General features: G+C 58.8%; 1 protein-coding gene across 1 annotated transcript; it reads left to right on the top strand.

Annotated features, from left to right (window-relative positions):
- The first annotated feature begins 2,585 nt into the window (after window positions 1-2,585).
- On the top strand, window positions 2,586-24,451 carry CCND2 (cyclin D2). Its single transcript, XM_056109028.1, has 5 exons — window positions 2,586-3,029; window positions 4,907-5,122; window positions 8,007-8,166; window positions 16,993-17,141; window positions 23,747-24,451. Exons 1-5 carry the CDS (start codon window positions 2,835-2,837, stop codon window positions 23,894-23,896), a joined length of 870 nt encoding a protein of 289 aa, XP_055965003.1. The 5' UTR covers window positions 2,586-2,834; the 3' UTR covers window positions 23,897-24,451.
- Window positions 24,452-24,589: the final 138 nt, after the last annotated feature.

The following is a 24,589-nucleotide window of genomic DNA, read 5'->3' as shown; positions in this document are numbered from 1 at the left end:
CCCCTCCCCCTTCCCGCCTTTCTTTTTTTTTTTTTCGGGAGACCCAGCAGAGCCAGGGATGCTTTTTTTTTTTCTCCCTGCAAGGAAGGAGAGAAAAGACCACGCTAGTTTTAGTTTATTAACTAGCATGGTCCAGAGGCTGAGCACCCTGGCGGCCTCTGTCCTTGCCTGTCGGGTTCGATTGATCATTAAAATTAAAAAATAAAAAAAAAATTTTTTTAAACCCATCTCCACCCCTATTCCCCCCAGGCCCCCCAGCCCTTGCAGCCGCGTTTTCTCTGCTTCCCTTCGAGGTGGCGGAGTTGAAGTCTGAGTCACTGCTTTACGGGGTCTTAAAATGAATGTATTTATCAGCCGCGTGGGAAGTCCCACGTTGACTAAGATCAATAGGTGGGGATGATCGGAAGCGGCCCGGTCTCCCGAGGGGCGCTCGCCGCACCCCGAGGGGCCTTTTCACTTTGAGTTTGCAACTGGCTTTATTTTTTTTCTCTCCCACCCCCACCCCTCCCCATCTTTTCGGCGACCTCGGCTTCCACCACCACCACCCCCCCACACACCCCTTCCCCAAAGCTAAAGGCTTCCCGGGCAATTAGACCTTTTCCTCGCCCGCCCCCTGCCCTCCCCTTTCTTTCCATACAGTAGATCGGAGACTTAATTCCCCCCGGGCGCTAGATAAGGTCCGAGCCCGCGCCCCCGGGCGCCCCCGGCCCGCGCCCCTCCGCTCGGCCTCGGCTTCCTTTTGATGTAGCGGGGAACGCGACCTACAAAAAAAAAAAAAAAAAAGAGAGAGAGAGAAAAAAAAAAGTAATCTGCCCGGTAACAATCAGCGCGCAGTAGCGGGAGGCTCGGAGCCATTGGCTATGCAAATCGGGGGAGGGGAGCCGGCGCCCCAAACTCCGGCTCACCCTTTTAAAGCGATAGCCCTCCTCCCCCCACCCCTCCTCCCCTCCCCGCCCCGCCCGCCTCGGAAGGGGCGGCCCTGCCCGCGTCCAGCGCTTGCACCTCTGCTTTCATTCGCTCTCCGCCCGCTCTCCCTGGGTGTGCGCCCCCCCTTTTTAGGGAACCGAGCGCACGGCTTGCCCGCGCGCCCCCCCCTCCGCCTGTCCGTCTACCCACCCCCCCACCCACACCCCGGCGCTGGCTCCCGGCGCCCCAGCTCGGGGGGGCCCCCCATTCTCAGTGCCAGAGGGATTCGGCGGGACCTAGGGGTGTCCAGCGAGCCCCAGCCCCACGCCATGCGGGCTGCACGTGCCAGCTCGGCCACCACGCGGGGTGGGGGATGGGGTGGGGGTGGAGGGACACCCCCCTCCCCGCGCGCGCCCCCCAAGTGAAATGGCACTGAAGGGCCGGGAGGGATGCAGGGTGGGGGGGTTGGGGGGGCAGAGGGGAGGTGGAAGGAGGGAAGGAAACGCCACCGAGTCGCTGGGAGAAGCAGCCTGGACACCCCCCCCCCCTCCCCACCCGCCCCCGCAAAGGCAACTCCGAGCACATGTCCGGAGTCTCGGCTGCTGCGCGGCGGGCGAGGCGTGACCCCCGGGGTGGGCAGCCCCCGGGGCTCGGAGGGGAGGAAGGGGTGCGGGGGCGCGCGGCCTCGGTCCCCCCCCGCCCCCCTCCTCCCTTCCCCTCCCCTCCCCCTCCCGGGCCGTTTCCTAGAAAGCTGCATCAGTGTGGCCACGCTCGGCGCAGACACCTCGGGCCGCTTGTCATCAGAGGCAGGGGCGAGGAAGCGGCTTTTTCCTGCGTGGCCGCTGGCCGCGGAGGAACCGCCGGTGGCCCTGCCCCCCGCCCCCGGCCTCTGCGGCGGCCCCGGGCGCCTCTCTGCCTTTCCCAGGGGCGCCCAGAGCGCCCCCCAGCCCGGGACGGCGGCTTTTCCAGAGTCACATTCTATCACGTCGGGAAGCCGCCCCCCTTCCCTCCCGATTACCCACCCCTTCCCCGTCTTCGCCTCCGCGCACATGGGCGCCCACAGAGGGGGGCGGCGAGGGGAGCGGGGGCCACGTTTTGGGAAGTAACTTGGAAAGGATCAGAGACACACAGATCGGGGGGCACAGCCTGTATCTCTGGGTATGAAGAGATTGCTTTTTTTTTTTTTAATATATATCACTTTTTTTAAAAATCACGTCTAGGACTTTTTTTTCCAAATTGCGCTCACCCCCCCTCCCCCCCGGCTTCATCTTAAACTAGTTGGACCAGGAGTGTCCAACCCCGTTTTGTAGGGGCCCAAGAGTGTCCTCTTGGCTCTGATACCGAAGGGACGAAATGAAGAGCGAATAAACGGGAGTCTCTTCCCCCCCCCCCGACCCCCCCACCCACCGCGCGCCGCCCCGCGCGCCCCCAGACCCGGGCCTCGGCGAGCTAGGGAGCAGGGTGGAGGGGGGCGGGGGGCCGCGTTTGAAGTTGGGTCGGGCCAGCTGCTGTACTCCTTAATAACGAGAGGGGGAAAGGAGGGCGAGATTGAAAGGAGGGGAGGGGCGGGAGGAGGAACCCGAGAGGGGAGGGAGGCTGCAAGGGAGGAGAACTGCCCAGCCGGTTTGCGTCACTGCCTCGCAGAGCCCAGCTCCGCGCGAGTCGGGAGCGAGCCCAGTTCGCAGGGGAGGGCCGGAGAGTTCGGAGCCTCTGCGGCTCTTCGCCTCCGCCGCCCAACCCTTCCCTCCTCTTTTCCTCCACTTCTCTCTCTGCCCTTCAACTTCACCCCACCGCGCCCTCCCCCATCCCCAATTAGCCAGAGGAGCTGAGGGAGAACCCTCTCTCCCTTTCTCCCTTCTCCTCCCTCCCCCCCAAAAAACCCCCAACTTTTTCCAGTGCGGAGGGGAGCGCGTGGGCAGCGGCTGGCCATGGAGTTGCTGTGCTGCGAGGTGGACCCGGTCCGCAGGGCCGTGCGGGACGCCACCCTGCTGCAGGACGACCGCGTCCTGCAGAACCTGCTCACCGTCGAGGAGCGCTACCTGCCTCAGTGCTCCTACTTCAAGTGCGTGCAGAAGGACATCCAGCCCTACATGCGCAGGATGGTGGCCACCTGGATGCTGGAGGTAAGTCTGCGTTCCCCCCCACCGCGTCCCGCGCCCCGAGTCCCGCGCGCGCCCGCCCCGCCACGCAGAGGGGCTCCCCAAACTCCGCGCGCGCGCGCGCCTTTCCCCCGTTCCTGGGCGCGCGAGGTGACCCCGCGCCCTTTGGTGGGGAGTGTGGGGGGGTGGGGAACGCGTGGCTCGGCTCCGAGCCTTGCAGGATGCAAGATTCCCTAGGGGAGGGGTGGGGGGGTGGGGGGTGGTGATCTGGCGCGACGCGACTGTCCCGGGGCGGGGTGGGGGTGGGGGAGCATCCCGGGCCGCGCGTGCCTCTCCCACCCCCCCACCCCCCCTCCAAATCCGGACCTGCCTTTGCAGAAGCCCGGGGAGCTTTCGGTGCAAGGGGAAGGGAGTAAGAGTTTGAAAGTGGGAGCAAAGTTTTTTTTTTAATTTTTTTTTAAAAGCAGCGCCCCCCCCTCCCCAAATGGGCCTCAAGCAAATGCGCGCTGGACTCAGGTTCCCACATGTGGTCGCGACTCCGCGTTGGCACTTGGAAGGGGGAGGAGAAGGGAAGTGGGGGGGGAGGAGAGAGGGGGGAGGACGGGGAAATTCAGGCGCCCCGGAAGTTACAGCCCAGAAGCGTGTGTTTTCGGGGCACCCTAAGAGGACCCCGTCTTTGCCCCGGCTGCGGCTCTGTGCGCGGCGGCGTGTGCCCACGTAGGCACCGCTCGCGACCTGCCGTGGTTTCGCCATGTTGCTTTGCAAAACTCGACTTGGGAGCGCTGCAGAAACGTGCCCCCACGCCCCTGGGCACCCCGTGCGCCCCCCTAACCCCGCTCAGAACGGCGGCCTGGTCCCCCGCGCCCACCAAGTGCGGGCTACTTACAGTTAGCCGCTCCCGTTTGCCCGGGTGCGGAGATTTGGGTGGGGGAGGCGCGGGTGGAGGGGGAGCAGGGGAGGGGGGAGGAGATCAGGCGCCCCTAAAACGGGTGGCGGCCCCCCAGGACTCCTCCTGGGGGCTCCCCGCGCCCCATTGTTCCCCCCAGTGCCCGCCACGCTCCCCGATCGCTGCCCTTGTGGGCCGCCACCGCCGCCGACTCGCCTGCCCGGCGCTCACCTCTCCAAGTTTCCCCCGGGGAGTCCAGGGCCCCGGGGGACCCAGACGCAGACCTTTCCGGGCCCCGGAACCTGCGTTTCGGGAAGCCTGGCTCCTCTTGGGGGTTTTCACGCCGAAAAGTCTTTTCTAGGGTATTTCCTTGATTTTTAATTAATTTTTGAAGCCGTCCCCCCCCTTCCCTGCTCCGACTCCTGCGGCCGCCGCGGCGGCGCTCCTCCTCCACCCCACCCTCCCCCCTCTGCCCCGCCGCTCCCCACCCACCCCTCCAAAAGCGGCGCCTGGGCCGCCAGGAACCCCCCGCACAATTTTTCCAATTGTCGGGAATGAGAGAGCAGGGTCTGAGGGTTCGAACGGCACCAAGAAGGACACCCGCGGAGCGTCCAGAATATTTTTATTGATTTTTTGAAAAGATGACGAAATCCGAAAAAGAGAGTGAGTGAGTTGGGGCCAGCGCAGAAGCGCCGAGCCAAGAGCGGCGCGGCGGGGCTGCGGGCGTCTGCGCGCGCCTTTCTGGGACCCCCAGCCGCTCCTTTAGGCATCTTTAGTTCACCTTTTTATTTTTTTTTCCCCCAAAGAATACTTTAAAAAAAAAAAAGACACCTAGGTCAGAGCCCCGCTGGAATGAACTGTTTCCGGGGCTTCATTCTTGACTCTCCTCCCTCCCCCGAATTAAATAACAGTTGACTCCTTCCAGAAAGGACGCATTTCCCCCCACTTTTCCCTTGATAACTATTTTCTCTCCGCACCCCAACCCCTTTCCCACCCCCACCCCTCTGTTGTACAGGTCTGCGAAGAGCAGAAGTGTGAGGAAGAGGTCTTCTCTTTGGCCATGAATTACCTGGATCGCTTCCTGGCGGGGGTCCCCACCCCTAAGACTCACCTGCAGCTGTTGGGGGCCGTCTGCATGTTTCTGGCCTCCAAGCTCAAGGAGACCATCCCACTGACAGCTGAAAAGTTGTGCATTTACACCGACAACTCCATCAAGCCACAGGAGCTGCTGGTAATGACAGTGCCCAACCCCCTTCCTTCTCTCTCTCTCTCTCTCTCTTCTGGTCAGTGCATCCCCTGCAAAAAAAATCTGGGGGCTGCAGGATCACCACAACCACTGGGAAGATTCACACTTTGGGGGGGGAACCATTGGGAACATTCACACTTTGGGGGAGTTAACCCTTTCACATCAGAGACTTCTGCCCGGTGAGATGCCACATTCATGAATAGGACGTTCACCGAGATGAGTAGAAGAGATGGATGTGTGTGTGTGTGTGTGTGTGTGTGTGTTTGTGTGTGTGTGCCGGCGCTCGCACGCGCTCCCGTGTCCAGAGACATGAAACACAGTGACATCATGTATGACTCAACCCCCCCAAATTTTTCAGTTGCCAAATTCTGAGAAAAAGCTCCACTTTGCTTCACCAGGGCTTGTGGTCTCAGAAGCCCCAAACCCCAAGTTCGTGATAGAGCGTCTCGAGATGCCTGCACATCTGAAAAAACGATAGATAGAGCAATCAGTTCCCAGACCTTTGCAAAAGAGCCAGTGGTTGGAGGACTCTGAGATTGGGGCTGGGGTCCCTCTACAAAGGCAGGAGTGCCAGCCGCTGCGAGGATGGTTGGTCCTCTCTGCCGTCTGCCCTCCACCCCTTTCCCACCCAGCCTGCACTCCTTTAAGACGTCCATGTGGCGCACAGCGCGGGGCTGCTAGATTGCTCCGAGGCCCACCCTCCGCGGTCTGCACAAGGGGGCCCCCCTCTTTCCGCTCCCTCCCCCTCCTTTACTGGCAAGGCCGGCCCCAGTCCGCGGGGCTCTGACGGGCGGCCCAGACTGAGCCCTTTGTGCGAGGCCTTCCTTTCTGGGGCTGTGCCGCCACCTAGTGGCAGACATGTGCAAGCGCGAGCGGCCTTGGAGAATGCGGCCAGGGGCATGAATGACTTCACCTTTGAACCGCTGCCAGATTTGAGCAGCTTGGGGTTTGGTCCCAGAGGCCCGGAAAGGTGCTTTTTTCTGGAAGATCTGCTTCCTTCAAAAGGCTGCAAGACCAGTGTTTCTTATTCACATGCACCCAATAAGAAGGAAGGGCTGGAATTTCAAGACTTTTTTTTTTCTTAAAACCTATCAAGGTTTTTTTTTTTTTTTTAACTCCAACTTTTCAAAAGGCAATTGTAAATTGTAGTATATTGCTGGGTTTTCTTTCTTTTTTTTTTTTTTGATTTGGGCCCCACCCGGTGGTGCTCAGGGCTGACTAATGGCTCTGCACCCAGAGATCATTCCTGGCAGAGCTCGGGGTACCATGTGGGGTGCTGGGGGATTGATCAAACCCAGGCGGCCACTTGCAAATCAAGCACCTTTCCTGCTGTTGGATCTTCCTTTGGGCCCGGCCCTGCAGAGGTGACTTTACAGAAGGTAAAAGAAGGAAAACAAACTAGACGTTCGACATGGGAACCACTTCCTCTGTTCTTCACACGGGAGACTCCATATACACACAAGATCATCTTGCCTTTGGTTCATTCTGTTGGAACTTGAGGATGGGCTGAGGAATTCCTCGGGACCCACTCAAGTTTTCCATGCAAGTGAATATTGATTGCTTTAAGCAAGCCTGCCAATTAATTACCCATACCTTATCTCATCCAGAAGTTGGGAGCTGGATTTCACCAATGGGAGAAAATGGGTCCCCCGGGAGGGGAGGGGAAGGGAAGGGAAGGGGGAGCAGCTAGGCCTCACAGCAGCTCTCGCTACATAACCCTGGCTCTGTGCTCCCTGGAGAAGATGAAGCCAACAGGGGCGCTTGGGTGACATGAATGGGTGGAAGCCATCGGCAAGCCAGCCCCAAGGGTTCATCGATAATGGCTATGTTTCCTCCCCCAAAAACCCAAAGAGGGAGAAATGAGATGCTCAAAGGGGAGGGATGTGCCCTGGTCCCCTCCCTACATCAGACCTGAGGACTCCATGACCCTGGATAAGCCCCTTCCTGGTTCCCCTCCAGATGCGTCAGTGACTAACACCCAAGAGACACAGGGTGCCAAGGCCCTGGTGGTGCTGGGGCCCTTCCCCAAGTCTCCTGCACTACATGCCAGGGGAAATTTCAAAACAGCCGAGAAAAGCAGCCCCTCGGGGCACCCACCCCATGCTGGCTGTGGAATTGGGTCAGGCACCCTTATTCGAGCTGTATCTGGTATGCATCATTTTTTTCTACCAAGATAAAAAAAAACAGAAAAGAACACTTCATGCTGGGCTAAAGACAGAACCAGTGAATTATTTCCCAAGGGCCGCCGTGACCTGGCCCAGATGTCAGATTCAGCTTTCAGGGTGTTCTGCCCCCAAGTCAGGCCTGGGAGGGGGAGAAAAAAACGGGACTTGGAGAGGAAATGGAATACCACTGAGGGCCTCCGAGAGGACTCCGAGGACGCATGCCCAGTGTCTGGAAGCCCACCCAGGTCCCAGCAGCCCCACGTCAACAGGCCCGAGCACTAGCTCCCAGGCATGGCCCTTCGAGCACCCCCCCCCCCACTCTCCCCCCAAAAAACTGCTCCGGAGGGAAAAAGAACTAGAAGAAAATGAATTCTTGGCAGCAGGCCTCAGGCCTCATGATCTTCAGTGGGGCCAAAGAGAGGGCCATCAGCAGCTTCACAGCTTTAGGGGCGCTGGGACAAATGGCCCTGTGGCGGGTGGGTGGGTGGATCATTCAAATCCAGTGACTGGGTAAACAGCCGGGAAGCCCTTCTGATTCCCTGGCACCCCAGACTACCCGTTCCCCGCCCCCCAGATCTGGCACAGGCGTGGTCCCCGAGCACCACTAGGGGTCACGCGGGGGGGCCAGTGAGTGGGCGTGCGTCCGCGCGTGGAGCTTGGCCCCCGACCCTGATTGGCTCCCCTTCTTCCTCTACCCCGCCCAGGAGTGGGAGCTGGTGGTGTTGGGCAAATTGAAGTGGAACCTGGCCGCCGTCACCCCCCACGACTTCATCGAGCACATTCTGCGCAAGCTGCCGCAGCCCAACGACAAGCTGCCGCTGATCCGCAAGCACGCCCAGACCTTCATCGCGCTGTGCGCCACCGGTAGGAGCGGGCAGGGGGCGGCCGGGCGGGGCGGAGCGAGGGGAGGGGCGGCAACTCCCAGGGGAAGCGGTGGGTGGGCCCGCTTCTCGGGCCGAGGCTTCGATGGATTCCTGGGCTGGGCTAGAATCGTTCATTTTCCACTGCAGACAGGACTCACGCGTGGCTGCTGGGAGTGGGGGGCGTCGTGGTGGTCGGGAGAGTGCAGCATGCGCCAATATCCTTGGGTCTCGTGTTTCGTGGGAAGATTCTGCACCGGCTCTCTGCTGGGGTTTTAAGGTTTCTCATGGGGGGCGCTGGAGCGATAGCACAGCAGGGAGGGCGTTGGCCTTGCACGCCCGCGGACCCAGGTTCGGTTCCCAGCATTGCATAGGGTCCCCCTGAGCACCGTCAGGAGGAATTCCTGAGTGCATGAGCCAGGAGCAACCCCTGTGCCTGTGCATCGCTGGGGGGTGTGACCCAAAAGCGGAAAAAAAAAAGATCTCATGCGGAAGCAAAGGATGTCATGGGGATAAACCCAAGAGGAAATTTCAAGGGGAGGGGGGAGCAACTGGTTTAAGGGCCCTCTATCAGGATGAACAGACTGGACCAAAGAAATCCTTTGACCCTGTGACCTTATGCTCCAGAGCCGACCCTCTGGCTGTGGGCGGGGGGGGGGGGGGGGGGGGGGGTAAATCTGGGGCTCCCAGCGTCAGGACCCCCAGAGACTCTGCAAAGCTCCACCTGCCAAGCGCAGACCCCGGTTGCTACATAGTTACTGCCCCGCGAGCCTTTTGACCCTGTCTTGGCCGCTTTCACCCCTGGGGGGCCACTTTGAGGGAAACTTCCCCTGGACAGTCAGGAGGGAAGGGTCGTCGCCCTCCCAGGTCTCCGGGGTCCGTGCTCCAACAGACCGCCCCTGCAGATCCTTTTGCCCTGCCGCCAAGGTCACTGAGGGGGTCAGCTCCAGTAAGCCAGATGGACATTATGTTTTGGTGGGGAGGACTGTCAGGACTCGTTTCACCGTGACCTTCTTGAGTGGGTCCAGATGCAATGGTTCTCAGGCTGTGCTCACAGTCAAAAGTTCAGACCCTCACCCTGGGTGACCTTGGCTAACCTCTCGGCCTGGGTGACCTGGGCCAGACCGCCTTACCTTTCTGACCAGTGGGTACGATCCTGCCAGCAGCTTTTTGGGGTGGTGGGGAAGAGAAGTGAGGACACCTGGTGCTCTACGGAGCCATACATGCAGGACGACCCAATGTGTGTGTGTGTGTGGGGGGGGGGGTTAGAATCCTCCTGGCCCTGCCCGGTCCGTTAGCCCAGCTGTCAGCCAACAACACCAGGGACCCTGGACAGCCTTGAGTCAACCTTACTGCAGCCTAGTTGGGAGGGAGGGGGGGTCCCTACCCCAGAGACCCTGGGCATTCCTGCTACTTTTTAGGCAGTAACGGATCCTCTGCTTCCGGGCAGCGGACAGTCCCTGGGCAGCCCCTGGTCACTAGCTAACTGCCCTTCCTCTCGGGCCTGTGGACAGCTCACCCCCCACCCCACCCCACCCCACCCCAAGCTTGCCCAGGGCTTGAGAGGCAGATTTCCACTTGGCCTGGCTCGCTAACCCCCACCCCATCTTCTGGGGTCCGACCCCTCCCCCCTTCCCGCTCCCGGCCTCACAGGAAGGGGCAGCGGCCTTCTAGCCCAGATCCCTGGAGTGACTGCCAACTTTGGGGCCAGAGTAGGGAGCTGGGATCCTGAGACTGAGGACCGAGGTCCAGGCGGGGCTGCAGAGGAAGTCTGCGTGAGCTGTGGGCTGGCGCCAGCGCCTCGGGGGGACCGCCCCCCCACCCCCCTGCTCCCGGGCCCCTCCAGGGGCGTTTCTTTGCCTGCCCGGCTGGCGTTTCCCAGAGTGGCCAGTCCTAGAACCACCACCAGGTGGCGCTGCGCAGCAGGGAGGAGCCGCGCTTGCTGGGGACTCCTCCCGCCCCGCCCCCTCCCCAAAGTCCCCCGCTCCCCCCGCCCCCCTGTCCTGCTGGGGAGCCTGGAGGAGTCCCCGACCCCACGGCAGGAGCTAGTGACCAGCTGCTCCAGTGAGCAGATGTGAATGAGAGGTGCAGGTGCCCGGGGGTGCACCTGTGTGCATACATACCTGGGTGCGTATTTGACTGAATGTGTGTGTGCCTGGGTGTATGTCTCTGGGTGTTTTTGGGGGGGGGCAGTGTGCGTGGTGTGTGCGTGGGTGTATGTGCGTGCACCGTGCATGCTGGGAACCTGCATACATGGACCAAACCAGAAGAGTTTGGGGGACTCCGGAGAGCTCTCCGGAAGGAGCAGATGGAGGGGTGTCCCCTTCCTCTCCCTGCCCGGCCCACAAAGGCTCCTGGGGGCAGACTGCTGCCTGGTACCCCTTTCCCAACCCATCCTTGGTGTGTGGGGTCTGGAGTGGAGCCTCCCTGAGACCACCCCTCCTGACCCTCCCTCCCCTGGAGTTTCGGGAGCTGAGGAAATGAACTGCGCCTCTACAGTGCTTACACCAGGGGCTGTGGCTCTGAGGGTGGGACCCCCCAGCTCTGCAGACAAGGAAGGATAGAGGAGGCAGAGACTTGCATCCCAGCGTTGGCGGGGAGGGGGATCTTGTCCATGACCCCTTGGCAGATGGTTCCAGAATAGCCAATGGCATTGAGTCGGAGCTTGGCGAGGAGGAGCACTTCCCCTTCCTCCCCGTGGCTGCAGACACCCCTCCCCCCTCCAGGTGATGCACGAAACGGCCCCCACCCTGAGACTCCCTGGGCCTGAGATCCAGCAAGGATGGAACAACCCTGCCCCCTCCCTTTACGTAAAGACACTTCCCCACATTTTTTTTTATTTTAATGAATCCTAGTGAGGTGCAGTTACAGACTTACAAATTCTCGTTATTACGTTTCAGTCAAACAATGTTGGAGTACGCATCCCTCCACCAGTGCCCATTCTCCACCACCAATGGTTCCAGTGTCCCTCCCACCACCCCCATTCCTTTCCAACCCCTTCCTCTGTGGCAGACACATTCCCTCTAACTCTCTCTCTCTCTCTCTCCTTTTGGGTGTTATGGTTTGCAACATAGGCACTAAGCAGCCATCATGTTTGGTCCATAGCCTGCTTTCATCATGCATGTCCCATCCTGAGCGGTCCCTCCAACTATCATTTGCTTAGTGGTCTCTTCTCCATCCCACCTGCCTTCTCCCCCAGCAATGAAATCGGCTTCCAAGCCCTGGGGGCCACCCTCCTGGACTTTATCTTTACTATCCTTGGGTGTTTGGGTGTTTTTCTCTATTATAAATAGTTACTTTATATTCCACAAAAGCGTTTTCCCCACATTTCATCCTGGGAGAGAGGTTTGGCCCTTGCTTGGATATGAAGGTTCTGTAGGTGGTTGCCAGGAAGCCAGAATTGAACACACACACGCACGCACACGCACACGCACGCACGCACACTGTGCAATCACCAGCTGAGAAGCCACTGTCCAGCTGAGAGGCTGTGGAGCTCTATTTTGAGTGTTCCCCTGGAGACAAGTGGGGGGTGCCTTTAGGGGACTCTGTCAGGCCCCCTCTGACTATAAGATGAAGGAGGGCTGGGGGACCAGAAGGGCTCCCTTCCTCCCCCCTTCCCAATCCTCTCCCCTACCAGTTGACATCACCCCAGCAGGGCCTGCAAAGGGTGGGGACGAGAGTGAGGTCCTGGCTGATTTCACAGATGTGCCTGGCAGGATGGGGGTTAAGTCCCAGCTGGGGACTCCTTCTTTTTGACCTGGGCACCAGGATCTCGCCCCCTAGTGGTGGACAAGAGCAAAGCAATCCCGCCTTAAACTGCACCTTGGGAAACCCGGGTTGAAAATCTGGTTTTGTTTTTTTTTTTTTTGCTTTTTGGGTCACACCCGGCGATGCACAGGGGTTACTCCTGGCTCTGCACTCAGGAGTTACTCCTGGCGGTGCTCAGGGGACCATTTGGGATGCTGGGAATCGAACCCGGGTTGGCCATGTGCAAGGCAAACCCCCTACCCGCTGTGCTATCTCTCCAGCCCCCTGAAAGCGCCAGATCTCGTCTGAAAATCTGTTTGGTCCAGAACTGGGAACTGTTTGTGTAGGGCCCAGGGCGTGGCCAGGACTGGTCCCCATCTCTTGGACACCCCGGGGCTCTTTCTTCTGTGCCGACTGCCATTTTCAGAGACGATGTCCACCTCCAAGTGCATCTTCCATCACTGCCTTCCAGGGGAGTGAACATCACCCGGCCAGAGAGCCCTCCGGGGTCCCCCTCCGCTGCCTGTGCCCGGGAGGAAGGGAGGCTGTGTCCAGCTTCCAGAAGGTGGGCTCTGCCCCTTGTCAACTCTGTCTCAAACAGGCCGGGTGGAAACTAAGAGTACGGCAGGGCCGTAGAGAGCTTCTTACCTAGAACGATGGGGGGGCCCTTTTCCTTTTCCTGTGATACCCCCCAGCCTACCACTCCCCGACAAACCAGCAGGTTTCGGGATGGGCACAAGGTGCAGCTCTGCCTGCCCATGCCGAACAGACCACCTGGGAGTCCCAGAGTCCCACAGAAAGTTCCAGTGGGGCTAAGCTGGAGAGGTAGAACAGTGGGAGAAGGTGCTGGTCTTGCATGCGCCAACCCAGGTTCAGTCCCCGCTATTGCTAGGGTCCCCCTGAGTCCCACTAAGAGTCATCCCTGAGCACAGAGCCAGGGTTTTTGGCCATAGTGACAATGGAGCTGGTGGTACTGTGCACTGAGGGGGCATCAGGAGATCCCTCTGAACTGGGGGTGAATTGAATGAGGCTCAGAAAAGAGGGTCTCTTGCCTGTCTTTGCCCAGAGGTGGTGGGGGTGGGGATCAGGCGCCCACCTGCCCCCCTTCCTGTAATTGGGAGTTCTTGGCTCCTCCCATGACCTGGGTGAGTGGTCCCCAAGGTCTCCTCTGCCCTTGAAGACAGTGCTCCATCCCTCGGGGAAGTTTCTGGAGAAGTGACTGGTGGGCACCCACTCCATTCAGAACAACAGGAGTGACTGTGTTCTGAATGGGGTCTTTGGGGGAGAAATATCCATGCAAACCTGGAGCGGGGAGGAAGACAGTTTGTGATCTCTGCACTGTGGGGTACTCGGGAAATCACCAATTCCCATCCCCCCACCCCCAGCGAGCAACTGACACACAAAAACACAAGCTGTGACATTTCACTCCACACAAGAGCGTGATGGGGGCTGCAGTGATAGCACAGCATGTAGGGCCTTTTTGCCTTGCATGTGACTGACCCAGGTTCGATCCCTGGCATCCCCTAGGGTCCCCCGAGTACCGAGTAATTCCTTAGTGCAGAGCCAGGAGTAAACCCCTGAGCATCACCGGGCGTGACCCAAAAAGCCAAAAAAGAAAGAGTATGGTGGAAGTTGGGAACAGGAGACCTAGAAGCTTTTTTGAGGGATTTTTGTTCCATACATCTTAGTTGCTTATGTATATATAGTGTGTGTATACATATATACATGCATACATATATACATACATATATACATATATACATATATACATACATATATACACTGTGTGTGTGTATATACACACACATATATACATATGTATATTCCCTTTTTTCAAGGGCAGCTGTTGGGATCACATCTGCTTCCAGCTTCCTGGGGTTCAGAGATAACTCCTGGCATAGCTCGGGGCGTCTTACAGTGGGGTGGGGGCAGGGCACCGAATGCTGGGAGGCCTTCTGCATGCAAAGCAGATGCTCCAGCCTGTGGAGCCAACCCTAAAGTTGCCTCTGATGCGTGTGCAAAGTGTCTCCCGTTTCGCCCACGTGTGAGAGGAAACCCCCCAGCCTGCGATGCCTCCTCACGGCCGGGTGCACTTGGGTAGGGTCCTTGCGGTGGGCACAAGTGCACGAGGCTATAAGTCATCCTCTCACTCCCTCTCAAGAGCTGCTGGAGTGTGTGGAATTCCCCTCGGTCTGCCGGAGGGGCAGGTTGACTCAGCACCAGAAACAAACACATCCCCTTTGAGTTTGCCGCAGTGTTGCCTTCGGGGCTGTTTCCCCTGGGGAGGGGCTGTCCCTGGGGCAGCCCCTGATGGTGGGCAGCCCCCTCCTCGCCCCTAGCAGGGACCTTGTGACTCCCGGGCAGCAGGAGAGGGTTACCCCGTGTCCCCAGGAACCCCGCCTGAAAGCCTGTGAGAGCAGGCAGTCCCGTCTCTAGTTTCCTCTGCTGAATGCGATGGGCGGATGCCCTCGGTCTGCTGCCACTCAGGCTGTGGGGTCCAGGTGCGTCAAAGGGATCCAGGAGTCCCTCACACTGGGGCTGGGAGGGAGGGACAGCCTTGCATGCAGCTGACCAGGGTTCGAGGCTCCAGTTCCTCACTACTTGATCCCCACCAGGACCAATCACTGAGTGCAGAGCCAGGAATAAGCCCTGAGCACCACTGGGTGTTTGTGTGTCCTTTCTTCCCCCAGACACACACACACACACACACACACACACACACACACACACACACACACACTTTTCCTACAACTAAATTAACTGCAGGCTTCTTCCTGACATTTTTTTTTCCATTTTAATTGAAGTTCTGGGATTTTATTTTATTTTATTTTTTTTGTCTTTGGGGTCACCCCCAGCAATGCTCAGGGGATACTCCTGGCTCTGCACTCAGGAGTTACTTGTGGCGGTACTTGGGGGACCTGATGAGATGCGGGGGATTGGACCCAGGTCTGCCGCATGCAAGGCAAACACCCTCCCAGCTGTACTGTCCCTCGGGCCCCTCCTTCCGGACATTTTCATCCTGTCCCATTTAGTTACACAGTAGCAAAATGTAATGATAATGACAATCTCCTGGTTCCTGGATGGATTTCCTGACCCTTGAGAGTTAACAGGTGGGACCCCTTGTAGATAAACGGGATATGGGAGGGGTGCTCACTTCTCAGGAGTGCCTCAGTCTACCTTTTGGAGTGTGCGCGTTTCACCTCTTTTGGCTAGCCTGGCTGGTGATCGGAGTCATGTATCTCCCGTTCCCCAGTTCTGGGCAGTTAGGAAGACGGCGCTTCCGGGAGGGCGTCCATCCCCTTCATTCTTCCTGGTGGCCCTAAGCCTGGGTGGTACTGGCTGGACTGCTAGACCACCCATCTAATCCCCTTGGCTTCCAGAATTTAATTAATTGGCTAAAAATTAAAAAAAAAATGGGAATTGGTTTCTGCACACAGTGTGCTCACAAACCCGGGCGGGGGAGGTGCGCCTCCAGGGCTGAGCCCCGCCCTGCCAGATGCTCAGGCCACCAGCCTGTGCAGGGCCCCGGGCCAGCTCCTGGCCACCACCCTGGCGGCACCATGAATGTCACAGGGGGAAACTAACGAGGTGACTGGGCAGGGAACCCTGTCCTGGTGACCCCACGTGAGAGGGACCTACCGCAGAGCAGGGGGCAGGGAGACGGGTGGCGGGGAGTTAGCGGGCCACGGGCTGGCTATGCACCAGGGTCCCTGCTGAGGCCTCAGGAAGGAGAGGCCAGGAACGGACAGATAGACAGACAGACAGAGAGTCTGTCTTCCTAGGACGGGGTTGAGGCGATGGAAGCAGGGTGCAGGGGTCTCCCATGATTCTAACCACACCTCCCCCGTGATCAGAATGGGTCGCTTGTGGGCTGTGGGGTGAGTGCTCATGGGTCTGAGCACACGCCAGGCAGACTCTCTGCATGCCATATTCCTGGGTCCCCTCCTCCACCCGACATCACACAGTACCACAGTTCCCCTTGGAGAGATCCAAAACCACCACCCCCCCCCAAAAAAAAAGGCATGTGGGGGCTGGAGTGATAGCACAGCAGGGAGGGTGTTTGCCTTGCAAGCGGCCGACCCGCGTTCGATTCCCAGCATCCCGTAGAGTCCCCCAAACACCCCCAGGAGTTATTCTGAGTGCATGAACCAGGAGTAACCCCTGAGCATCGCTGGGTGTGGCAAAAAAGAAAGCACGTGTGGCCAGAGCCATTGGACAGCAGGCAGGCGGGCTGTTCAGGGGTCTGACCTGGAGAGGGTCCATGCAGGGGCCCCTGAGCACAGAGCAAGGAGTAAGCCCTGAGCACCGCCGGGTGCGGCCCCAGAGTAATCAGGAAGCATTGTATAGGACAGAAGGGGGGTCCCCAGGGCTGTGCGGTGTGTCCCAGGCCTCCTTCTCTGCCTGTCACTGTCTGTCCCTCCTCTCCCCTCTTTTGCTGCCCTCGCTGCTGGACTGTGCTGAGGTGAAGGACAAGCCCAGGACCTCGGGAGCACACCCTGGACCCTCAGAGGGCTCAGACAGCTTGCGGGGAGATGGTGTGTGGACCAGGCAGGGAGTGACCCGTAGCGAGGGTAGAACACGGTAGTCATTGCGGGCAGCAGTGATCACCAGTGACCACCAGTGACCTGAGGCTGGCAGGGATGTCTATCGCCCCCTGCTGGCAGCATGGCAAAGTGGCGGCCACCACCTCTCGGGTGGCCTAGGAGGAATCCTTGCTCAGAGCAGCTCTCGGAGACCGAGGCGTTGGGGGTTCGAGCCCCACAAAATCCATCCTCATTCTGCACTTCTCTCTAGCCGGTCTCTCTTCCCATTTGGGGTGGTGGGCATCCCCAACAGGGCTCGGGGATCACTCCTAGCCGGGCCCCGGGAGCACTCTGGGGTACCGAGGAGCTAATCCAGTCAGCCACATGCCAGGCAGGGCGCTACCCATTGCACTACTGTTGCTCCAAGCACCTCTTTTTTTTAATCCCATCAATAATGGGGGCTGTCCTAGTGAGGGGGGTACCCCTCGACTCTCTAGCCCCTCACCCGCCCGTGTCTGAGGATCTGCTGCCCACTCACTTCCTGCCTCTTGTCCCCACAGATTTCAAGTTTGCCATGTACCCGCCGTCCATGATCGCCACAGGCAGCGTGGGGGCCGCCATCTGCGGGCTGCAGCAGGATGAGGACGTGAGCTCGCTCACCGGCGATGCCCTGGTCGATCTGCTGGCCAAGGTCACCAACACCGATGTGGTAGGTGGCCATTTCCTCCCGGGACCAACGCGGCTGGCTGGCTGGCTGGCTTGGGCAGGGGTTGGGGGGGAGGGGAATTCAGTGGTCAAGGTAGTGATGGCGGGAGGGGTTGGTTGCCACCTTGTAGAAGAAATGCCCCGGGTGATACCCAGGGTCTCCAAGTCGGTTCTGGTTCCTGGTCCCCACCCGGGAGCCAGGGAACACGCCCCTGCCAGCTAGCTCATCTTTGTCCCGTTGCCCTTGGTGATAACGAGTTTGGGTCCGAATTGATCTTGCTCCCTTGCTGTTCCCTCCCATGCCTTGGTTGAAAGGCACCTTGAGGGCCCAGGGCAATAGGACAGCAGGGAGGGCATTTGCGGCTGACCTGGGTTCGATCCCTGGCATCCCATAGGGCCCTGCCAGGAGTGATTCCTGAGTGCAGAGACAAGAGGAACCCCTGAGCATTGCTGGGTGTCACCCAAAAAGCCCAAAAAAAGGGAGGGAGGGAGGGAGGGAGGGAGGGAGGGAGGAAGGAAGGAAGGAAGGAAGGAAGGAAGGAAGGAAGGAAGGAAACTGGAGAGAAGGCTGTGGGCTCTGAGGTGCTCAGGAGTCCTGGGGAGGGTCTGGTGTAGTGGGGGCAGGGTAGGGCCTCCCCAAGTCAATCTTACATCAGCTTCTTAAATGCCGACTCCAAAACCGGCTTCTCAAAACTGGGGTTCCCAGGACTGGAGTGAGATAGCACAGCAGGTAGGGCGTTTGTTTGCCTTGCATGCAGCCGACCTGGGTTCGATTCCCGGCATCCCATAGGGTCCCCCAAGCACCGCCAGGAGTAATTCTCGAATGCAGAGCCAGGAGTAACCCGTGAGCATTGCTGGGTGTGACCCAAAAAACAAAAACAAAAAACGGGGGTTCTCAAATCCAGATGCGAAAGGCGCGCTTCCCCACCTCGCAGGACCAAGGATGCGTCACACTTTCTGGGCCCCTAGAGCATTGTTTCTCAAAGTGGGGGGGCTGTGGGGGGTGCCAAGGGTTCACTGTGGGCACCCAGGGAAGGGTGGGGGGCGTGGGGGCCAGAGGAACCACGCCGAGTGCTTGAGGGGGGAATCTGGGCCAGCACTTCCTTCCTTCTCTGCAAATCTCCTATTAAGGCAGGACTCCGGGGCCCCTAGGAGGGAGGACCCCTTCCCTGACCCCCAGAGACAGAAACGTCAGCTCCAAGCTTTTGACCCCCGAGGCAGCAGGACGCTCCCTGCTTATTTATAGACCTGCTCTCAGCTCTCATTGGCTGATCCCCGCTCCAGCTTTCTCCCACGTCTCTCCCCAGCATCCCTCACGGGTTGTGAGCAAGCAGGGGTCACCCATGGGGTGACCATCCGCAGCTCTTGCTCTTCAAGCTTGCAAGCCAGCCAGAGCCGGCAGCTGGCCCTCCTCACAGCGCTCAGATACTCTGTTCAGATATCAGATACCGGTGACCGGTCTAGAGGGGGTCGTTCCTTCCACCTCCCACCCAGCCCTTCTCACCAGGGGTCCCAGAGTTTCAAGTGGACCATGTTTGAAATGAAACACGGTAGGCTGGGGAGGAAAGACAGAGGTCAGGGGTGCAAGGACAGGACCTATCCCGGCCAGCACGTGGACTCCTGAGACCCGACCGGTATACCCGACTGGTGAAACCTTCAAGAGCCCCGACTTCAGACTTCAAGCGTTGCACCCTGACTGGCCCGCAAGGGGCTGGGTCTTAGGGCTGTGAGAGTGGTAGCTAAGGTGACTTGCTTTGCACACAGCTGACCTGGGTTTGACTCCGCCCTCCCCCCCCCACCATGGTCCTCCAGCGCTGCCAGGAGTGATCCCTGAGCACAGAGCCAGGAGTGAGTCCTGAGCATCACTGAGTAATCCTGGCGTCTGCGCCACCAAAAAGGGAAGAAGTCTCATAAATTTATTTATTTATTTATTTATGTATTTATTTTTGGGTTTGGGGTTTGGACTTACTGTCAGTGCTCACGGCTTTCTCGTGGCTCTGTGCTCAGTCTTTGGCAGGGCTGCGGAGAATGGATGGGGTACCAGGGATTAAACCCCGGTCAGCTGTGTGAAAGCAAGCTGGGCCCCTGGGCGTGTCCCGCCACCAAAAGAAAACTAAGTGGACCCATGTGAAATAAACTGTTATGCCCCCCTGGGTGCAGCCAAAACTCAGTTTAGAGGGGCTGGAGCCATAGCACAGCAGGTAGGGCGTTTGCCTTGCACGCGGCTGACCTGGGTTCGATTCCCAGCATTCCATAGGGTCCCCTGAGCACCGCCAGGAGTAATTCCTGAGTTCAGAGCCAGGAGTAACCCCTGTACATAGCCGGGTATGACCCAAAAAGCAAAAAAAAAAAAAGTAATCAGTTTAGAGCCTCGTGTGATGTCACTAGGTGCTCTGAAGAAGCTTAGTGGCCCCACACTAAGTCTCCACCCCTGGGCCGGGCCGGCTGCCCCTGGACTCTAGTGGCTGAGTCCAGATGCATGGGGCAGCAGAGTGACCCCGGCCAAGTCCAGCTTGGGATTCTCATACCCAGACAGGAAGTGGGGCAGTGTGGTATCTTAGGGGCAGAGATGAACCCCGGGAAAATGGCCCAAACCTCACTGTCCCCCACCCCACCCCCGTCCTGGGACGCTGCTCTAAGTAGCCCGTCCCTGTCACGCACACGGGTCCACTTGGAAGACCCTGGGGTCTCAGCAGGCCAGGCCATGACCCTCAAAGGCCTCCTGGCACTGAAGGTACAGGCAGAGCTACTAATCCATGTCGCCGACCAGCCCTGACCCCAGGACCACCCCAGCTCTGCCCTGGCCCCAAGCTCATGCTGCCCGGATGTCATCCCCAGTGCACGGTTTTTTCCTGCCCATGGGCTGAGGGGGATCAGATGTAGACGGTGCGGGGGGGCGGGGGGTACCCTCGGCTCCTGGCAGGGTTGCTCAGAGACCCCCAGCAGTGCCCACATGCTCCTGAGAAACGGTTCTCAGTGGGTCCCCCGGGTGCCAAGATAAACCGGGAACGCTCCGTTCCGGCGACAAAACTGAGTGAGACGCCCGACAGTTTGACAGGGAATAAAATTTCAGCGGGTATTATATTTTAAGGACTTTTTCCTTCCACTCCAAAGTGTTGCTAAAAGCAGGCATGAGCCAGAGAGACCATTTCTGCGTGGGGAGTGGGGGAGGGGGAGGGTGGTTCTGAGCTTCTGATGCGGGCCGTGTCTTTGAACGGGGGTGGGGTCTCACCCACCCTCCTGGTTCCCTGGAGAAGCCGTCTCTGCCCCCCACAAACACCTCCCCCTGCCCCCAGGAACGACCGGGGGCTCTTCATCCGTCAGGTTTCATGCCAACGCTTAATCTCACCGCTCGCTTGTCTATAGAACCCCTTGAACAAGCCCCAGTGGTGACTCAGCCCCGTTCCCTTGGGGAGGGAAGCCAAGAGGAGGCGCCGGGGAGAGGCAGGAAGGAGCGAGCGGGGTACAAAGACCAGCCTGCAAGTGCCTTTAACATCCTGGGGTCCCTCGGGGCCTTTGTGAAAACTCCCGTGGACCTTTGTGTATTCGCTGCAGCCGCTGTTATCCCAGGGCACGTCATCGGGTTGCCTGCCACACAGCTAGGCAGGTAGCAGTTCCCAGAGGACCAAAGTCAAAAATGAAGGCTGTCTGGCTTCTCCAGGTGCTGGGCCCTGCGTGGCCACGCCCCCATAGAGAGAACCTGGAGTGTCATTCCTGGGCCATTGCAAGATGCCAACATCCAGTCGCATCCTTTTTTATTTATTTATTTTTGCTTTTTGGCTTTTTTGCTTTTTTTGGGTCACACCCAGCAATGCACAGGGTTCCTCCTGGGTCTATACTCAGGAATGACTCCTGGCGGTGCTCGGGGGACGCTATGGGATGCTGGGAGTCGAACCCGGGTCAGCCACGTGCAAGGCAAATCCCCTACCACTGTGCTGTCATCCCAGCCCTCCCGGTCACATTGTTCAGGTGTCACCGTGGCATCTGAGGAACCCCGTTGTGGGGTTTGATCATAATCACAGAACCATGAGCAGTTGCAAGACACAAACTATCTGAAGGGCCCCCCAGTTCCAATCTGCGCTCTTGGGAGGAGCCTTAGCCGGAAGCACTCTTGAACTCCTCTCTTACTCATCATATTCGGAGTCCGGGGATTTTTCAGGGTGGCGGGGGTCGGGGGGGGTGGGGAGTCTGGTCTGAAGATGCCATGTCTAGAAAGCCAGCTTGCACAGTGGGGCGGGGCGGGGGGGGAGGTTGGGGGAGAAGGGAGCGGAATCAGAGGCGCTTTCCCCGACAACACACACACACATACACACACCCCGGGGTTGGGGGGGCCTCATTGGGTATGCAAGGAAACGAACCCAATAGCCCGGGAAGAAAGGCAGCATGAGATAGTTTCCTAGCTTGTCTCTGCCTGAGTTGGCCGGGGCTCCGGGCTCATTCAGCCCTTTGTGTCGGCGTGGGAGGCCGGGATAATGAGGGATGCTCACTCACGGGGGGCTGCTGCTCCCAGTTCCGTCGGCCCATTCATGCGGCCGGCCGCGGGGCTGCAGTGCGCAAGGCTGGAGCCAGCCAGCGGAGGAAGTCGGGGGGCACGGAGGGTGGGGGGGGGTGGGGGCGGGGAGGGCGTGTGTCAGCACCCAAGGCTGGTGCTTCCGGGAGAGGGAAGCAGGGGTCCCCCAAATGGCCACACTCCCCCCCCCCCATGTCTCCTAGTCCTTGATTTGCCTCTGAAGGCTGGGGAGGGGCGGATCTTTCCCATCCCTTGGGCTGAACAGGGGAGAGGCGAGACGGGAGAGAGTTCTGGAAGCAGGCTTGCCAAGTTACTCAGCCACAGGCCTCAAGCGCAGGGCCTGGGGCTGGGGGGGGGGGGGTGGCAAAAGGGTCACCTTAGTCCTGGTGAAGTGACGCTACAAGTCCTGCAGACCCTTCCCCCCCCCCTCCAGACCCCCAGGTTCTGAAATGGTGGCACCTGCCTCATCCCCACTCCCCTTCCTCCCACCCCCACCTTCGCTTTCTTCTTGAGTTTGTGAGTCAGACCAGGCGGTGCTCGGGGATCACTCCTGGTGGTGCTTGGAGGGACTCTATGGGATGCCACAGGCCAGGCAAGCGCCCCACCTGCTGTACGCTCGCTCTGGGCCCATGGCTACGCTTGGCACAGTTTCCTTCTGCCCTTCGTCTCTTTTTCCTTCCAGGTTCAAGCAGGCTCCTTCATCCTACTCCATCTCTGGCCCCTCCCCTGGAAAGATTGGAGCTGCTAGGCACCAGAGTGGAGCCGTGTGGGGTGGGGGTGGGGGGCTGGTTTGGGTGGGAAAGCTTCAAAGTGTCAAGACCCTCCCGCTTTCTTGCTTTCTTGCTTTCGCTTTGCTTTGCGGTAGCTTGCCGGGCTCTCCGAGAGGGGCAGAGGAATCGAACCTGGGCTGACCAGGTCGGCTGCGTGCAAGGCAAACGCCCTATCCGCTGTGCTATCGCTCGACCCCGCTCGGCAAAGCCTGGCAAGCTCCCCGTGAGGTATTCGATATGCCAAACACAGTAACAATATGCAACGGGAGGACAGTGCAGTGCTTTTTGGGTCACACTCCGCAGCCATGCACGGGGTTATTCCTCCTGGCTCTGCACTCAGGAATTACTCCTGGCAGTGCTCGGGGGACCCTATAGGATGCTGGGAATCGAACCCGTGTATAAGGCAAATGCCCTCCCCGAGGCAGTGTTGCTGGTTGGTTAGATGGTGCCTCCAGGGGGGATGCAGGATTGGTCCAATACAGGCAGCCTGGACTCTGTCCTTCCCCCCACTCCCCAAAGACACTTGTGTTGTGCCCCTGGGTTATGGGTCGCTCATGTCCATGAGAGGACCTGGGCTGTGAGGTGGACACGTGCCTTTGATCGGGGGCAGCTGGCCGAGGTGCTGGTTTCCCCGCTGCCTTAGCACCTCCCTGAGTGCTTAGTGGGTGGTACCCAGGCCAAGTACTCAGCACCATCACCACGTGGAGAAACCACTCCTTCCCTCCTCCTGTTGGAAAAGGCCCCCGTGTGTGTGTGTGTGTGTGTGTGTGTGTGTGTGTGTGTGTGTAGAAACCACTCCTTCCTGTTGGAAAAGGCCCCCAGGTGTGTGTGTGTGTGTGTGTTTATTCATTCCCATTGCATGTGTGTTTGTTCATTCCCATTGCCTGGAGCCCCTAGGTGTGTGTGTGTGTGTGTGTGTGTGTGTTTTCAGGGTGTGTGTGTGTTCATTTCCATTGTCCAGACCCCCCAGGTGTGTCTGTGTGTTTGGGGTTTGTGTGTTTTCATTCCCATTGCCCAGACCCCCCAGGTGTGTGTGTGTGTTCGTTCATTCCCATTACCTGGGGCCTCCAGGTGTGTTTGTGTGTGGTGGGGGTGTGTGTGCGCATGCGTGTTTATTCATTTCCATTTCCTGGGGCTCCCAGGTGTGTGTGTGTGTGTGTGGTGTGAGTGTGTGTTCATTCATTCCCATTGCCCGGAGCCCCCGGGTGTGTGTGTGTGTGTGTGTGTGTGTGTGTGTGTGTGTGCCCGTTTGTTCGTTTGTTCATTCCCACTGCCCACTGCCCGGGGCATCTCCCTCACCTCGCTGTCCGGGACTCTTCTCCCCACCAGGATTGCCTCAAGGCCTGCCAGGAGCAGATCGAGGTGGTGCTGCTGAACAGCCTGCAGCAGTACCGCGAGGACCAGGGCGAGGGGGCCAAGTCGGAGGAGGAACTGGATCAAGCCAGCACCCCCACGGACGTCCGGGAGATCGACCTGTGAGCGCCCCCGGCCTGCAGCGGCGGCGGGAGAGACGCCTTCCATCCTGCTCTCTCCTCCTCTCTGGTTATGTTTCTGTTCTTTCGTGTGTGTTTTTTAGGATGCAACTTTAAAAAAAAAGAAAAAAGAAAAAAAAACAAAGAAAAAAATGTCTGCCCCCCCCACCCCCTCCCCCACGTAGATCCTATTGAAAGATCTTTTAGAAGTGAGAGAAAAGGGCCCTATATAAAAAAGAAAACGGAATCGTTCGAAGCATTTGGTGATCTGGTGCCTATTTGAAGTACAGCAAGAAAGGGAATCCCTTGTTTATGCGAGCAGTTAATAGTCAAGTGCTTACAGGAAAACCCGCGAGTAGCTAGTGAAAAATGTATGCTTGCAATATGGGACAAGTTAGAGGAGGCTTTCTTTGTTTTTTTTTTGTTGTTGTTGTTGCTGTTGTTGTTATTATTTGTTTTCATATCACAAACTAGCCCATACATCCCTTTTAGGATAATGTCAAGGAACTGCATGTGTCATGTATGACACAGTGAGATTGCAAAGCAATGAACTCCAGAAGGAACCAGAAATCAAGAGCAGGAGAGGTCGGGGGCGGTGGGGGGGGGGGGGGGAGAGGGGGCAGGAATCAGTCTGTCCGATGCCCCTGGACCAGTTTGGACGGAGACGCACCAACTTTCTTGCTGCCCACCACGCATGGGA

Source organism: Sorex fumeus, unplaced genomic scaffold, assembly GCF_029834395.1.
Source record: "Sorex fumeus unplaced genomic scaffold, SorFum_2.1 ptg000261l, whole genome shotgun sequence".
NCBI classification, from domain to species: Eukaryota; Metazoa; Chordata; class Mammalia; order Eulipotyphla; family Soricidae; genus Sorex; species Sorex fumeus.
The sequence above is the reverse complement of the archived record's forward strand: the minus strand, read 5'-3'. Positions and strand labels throughout refer to the sequence as shown.

Coding starts and splice junctions, on each gene's coding strand:
- CCND2 (XM_056109028.1), top strand. CDS start 2,835: ATGGAGTTGCTGTGCTGCGAGGTGGACCCGGTCCGCAGGGCCGTGCGG. Junction 8,167..16,992: donor CATCGCGCTGTGCGCCACCG/GTAGGAGCGGGC, acceptor TTGTCCCCACAG/ATTTCAAGTTTGCCATGTAC. Junction 17,142..23,746: donor AGGTCACCAACACCGATGTG/GTAGGTGGCCAT, acceptor TCTCCCCACCAG/GATTGCCTCAAGGCCTGCCA.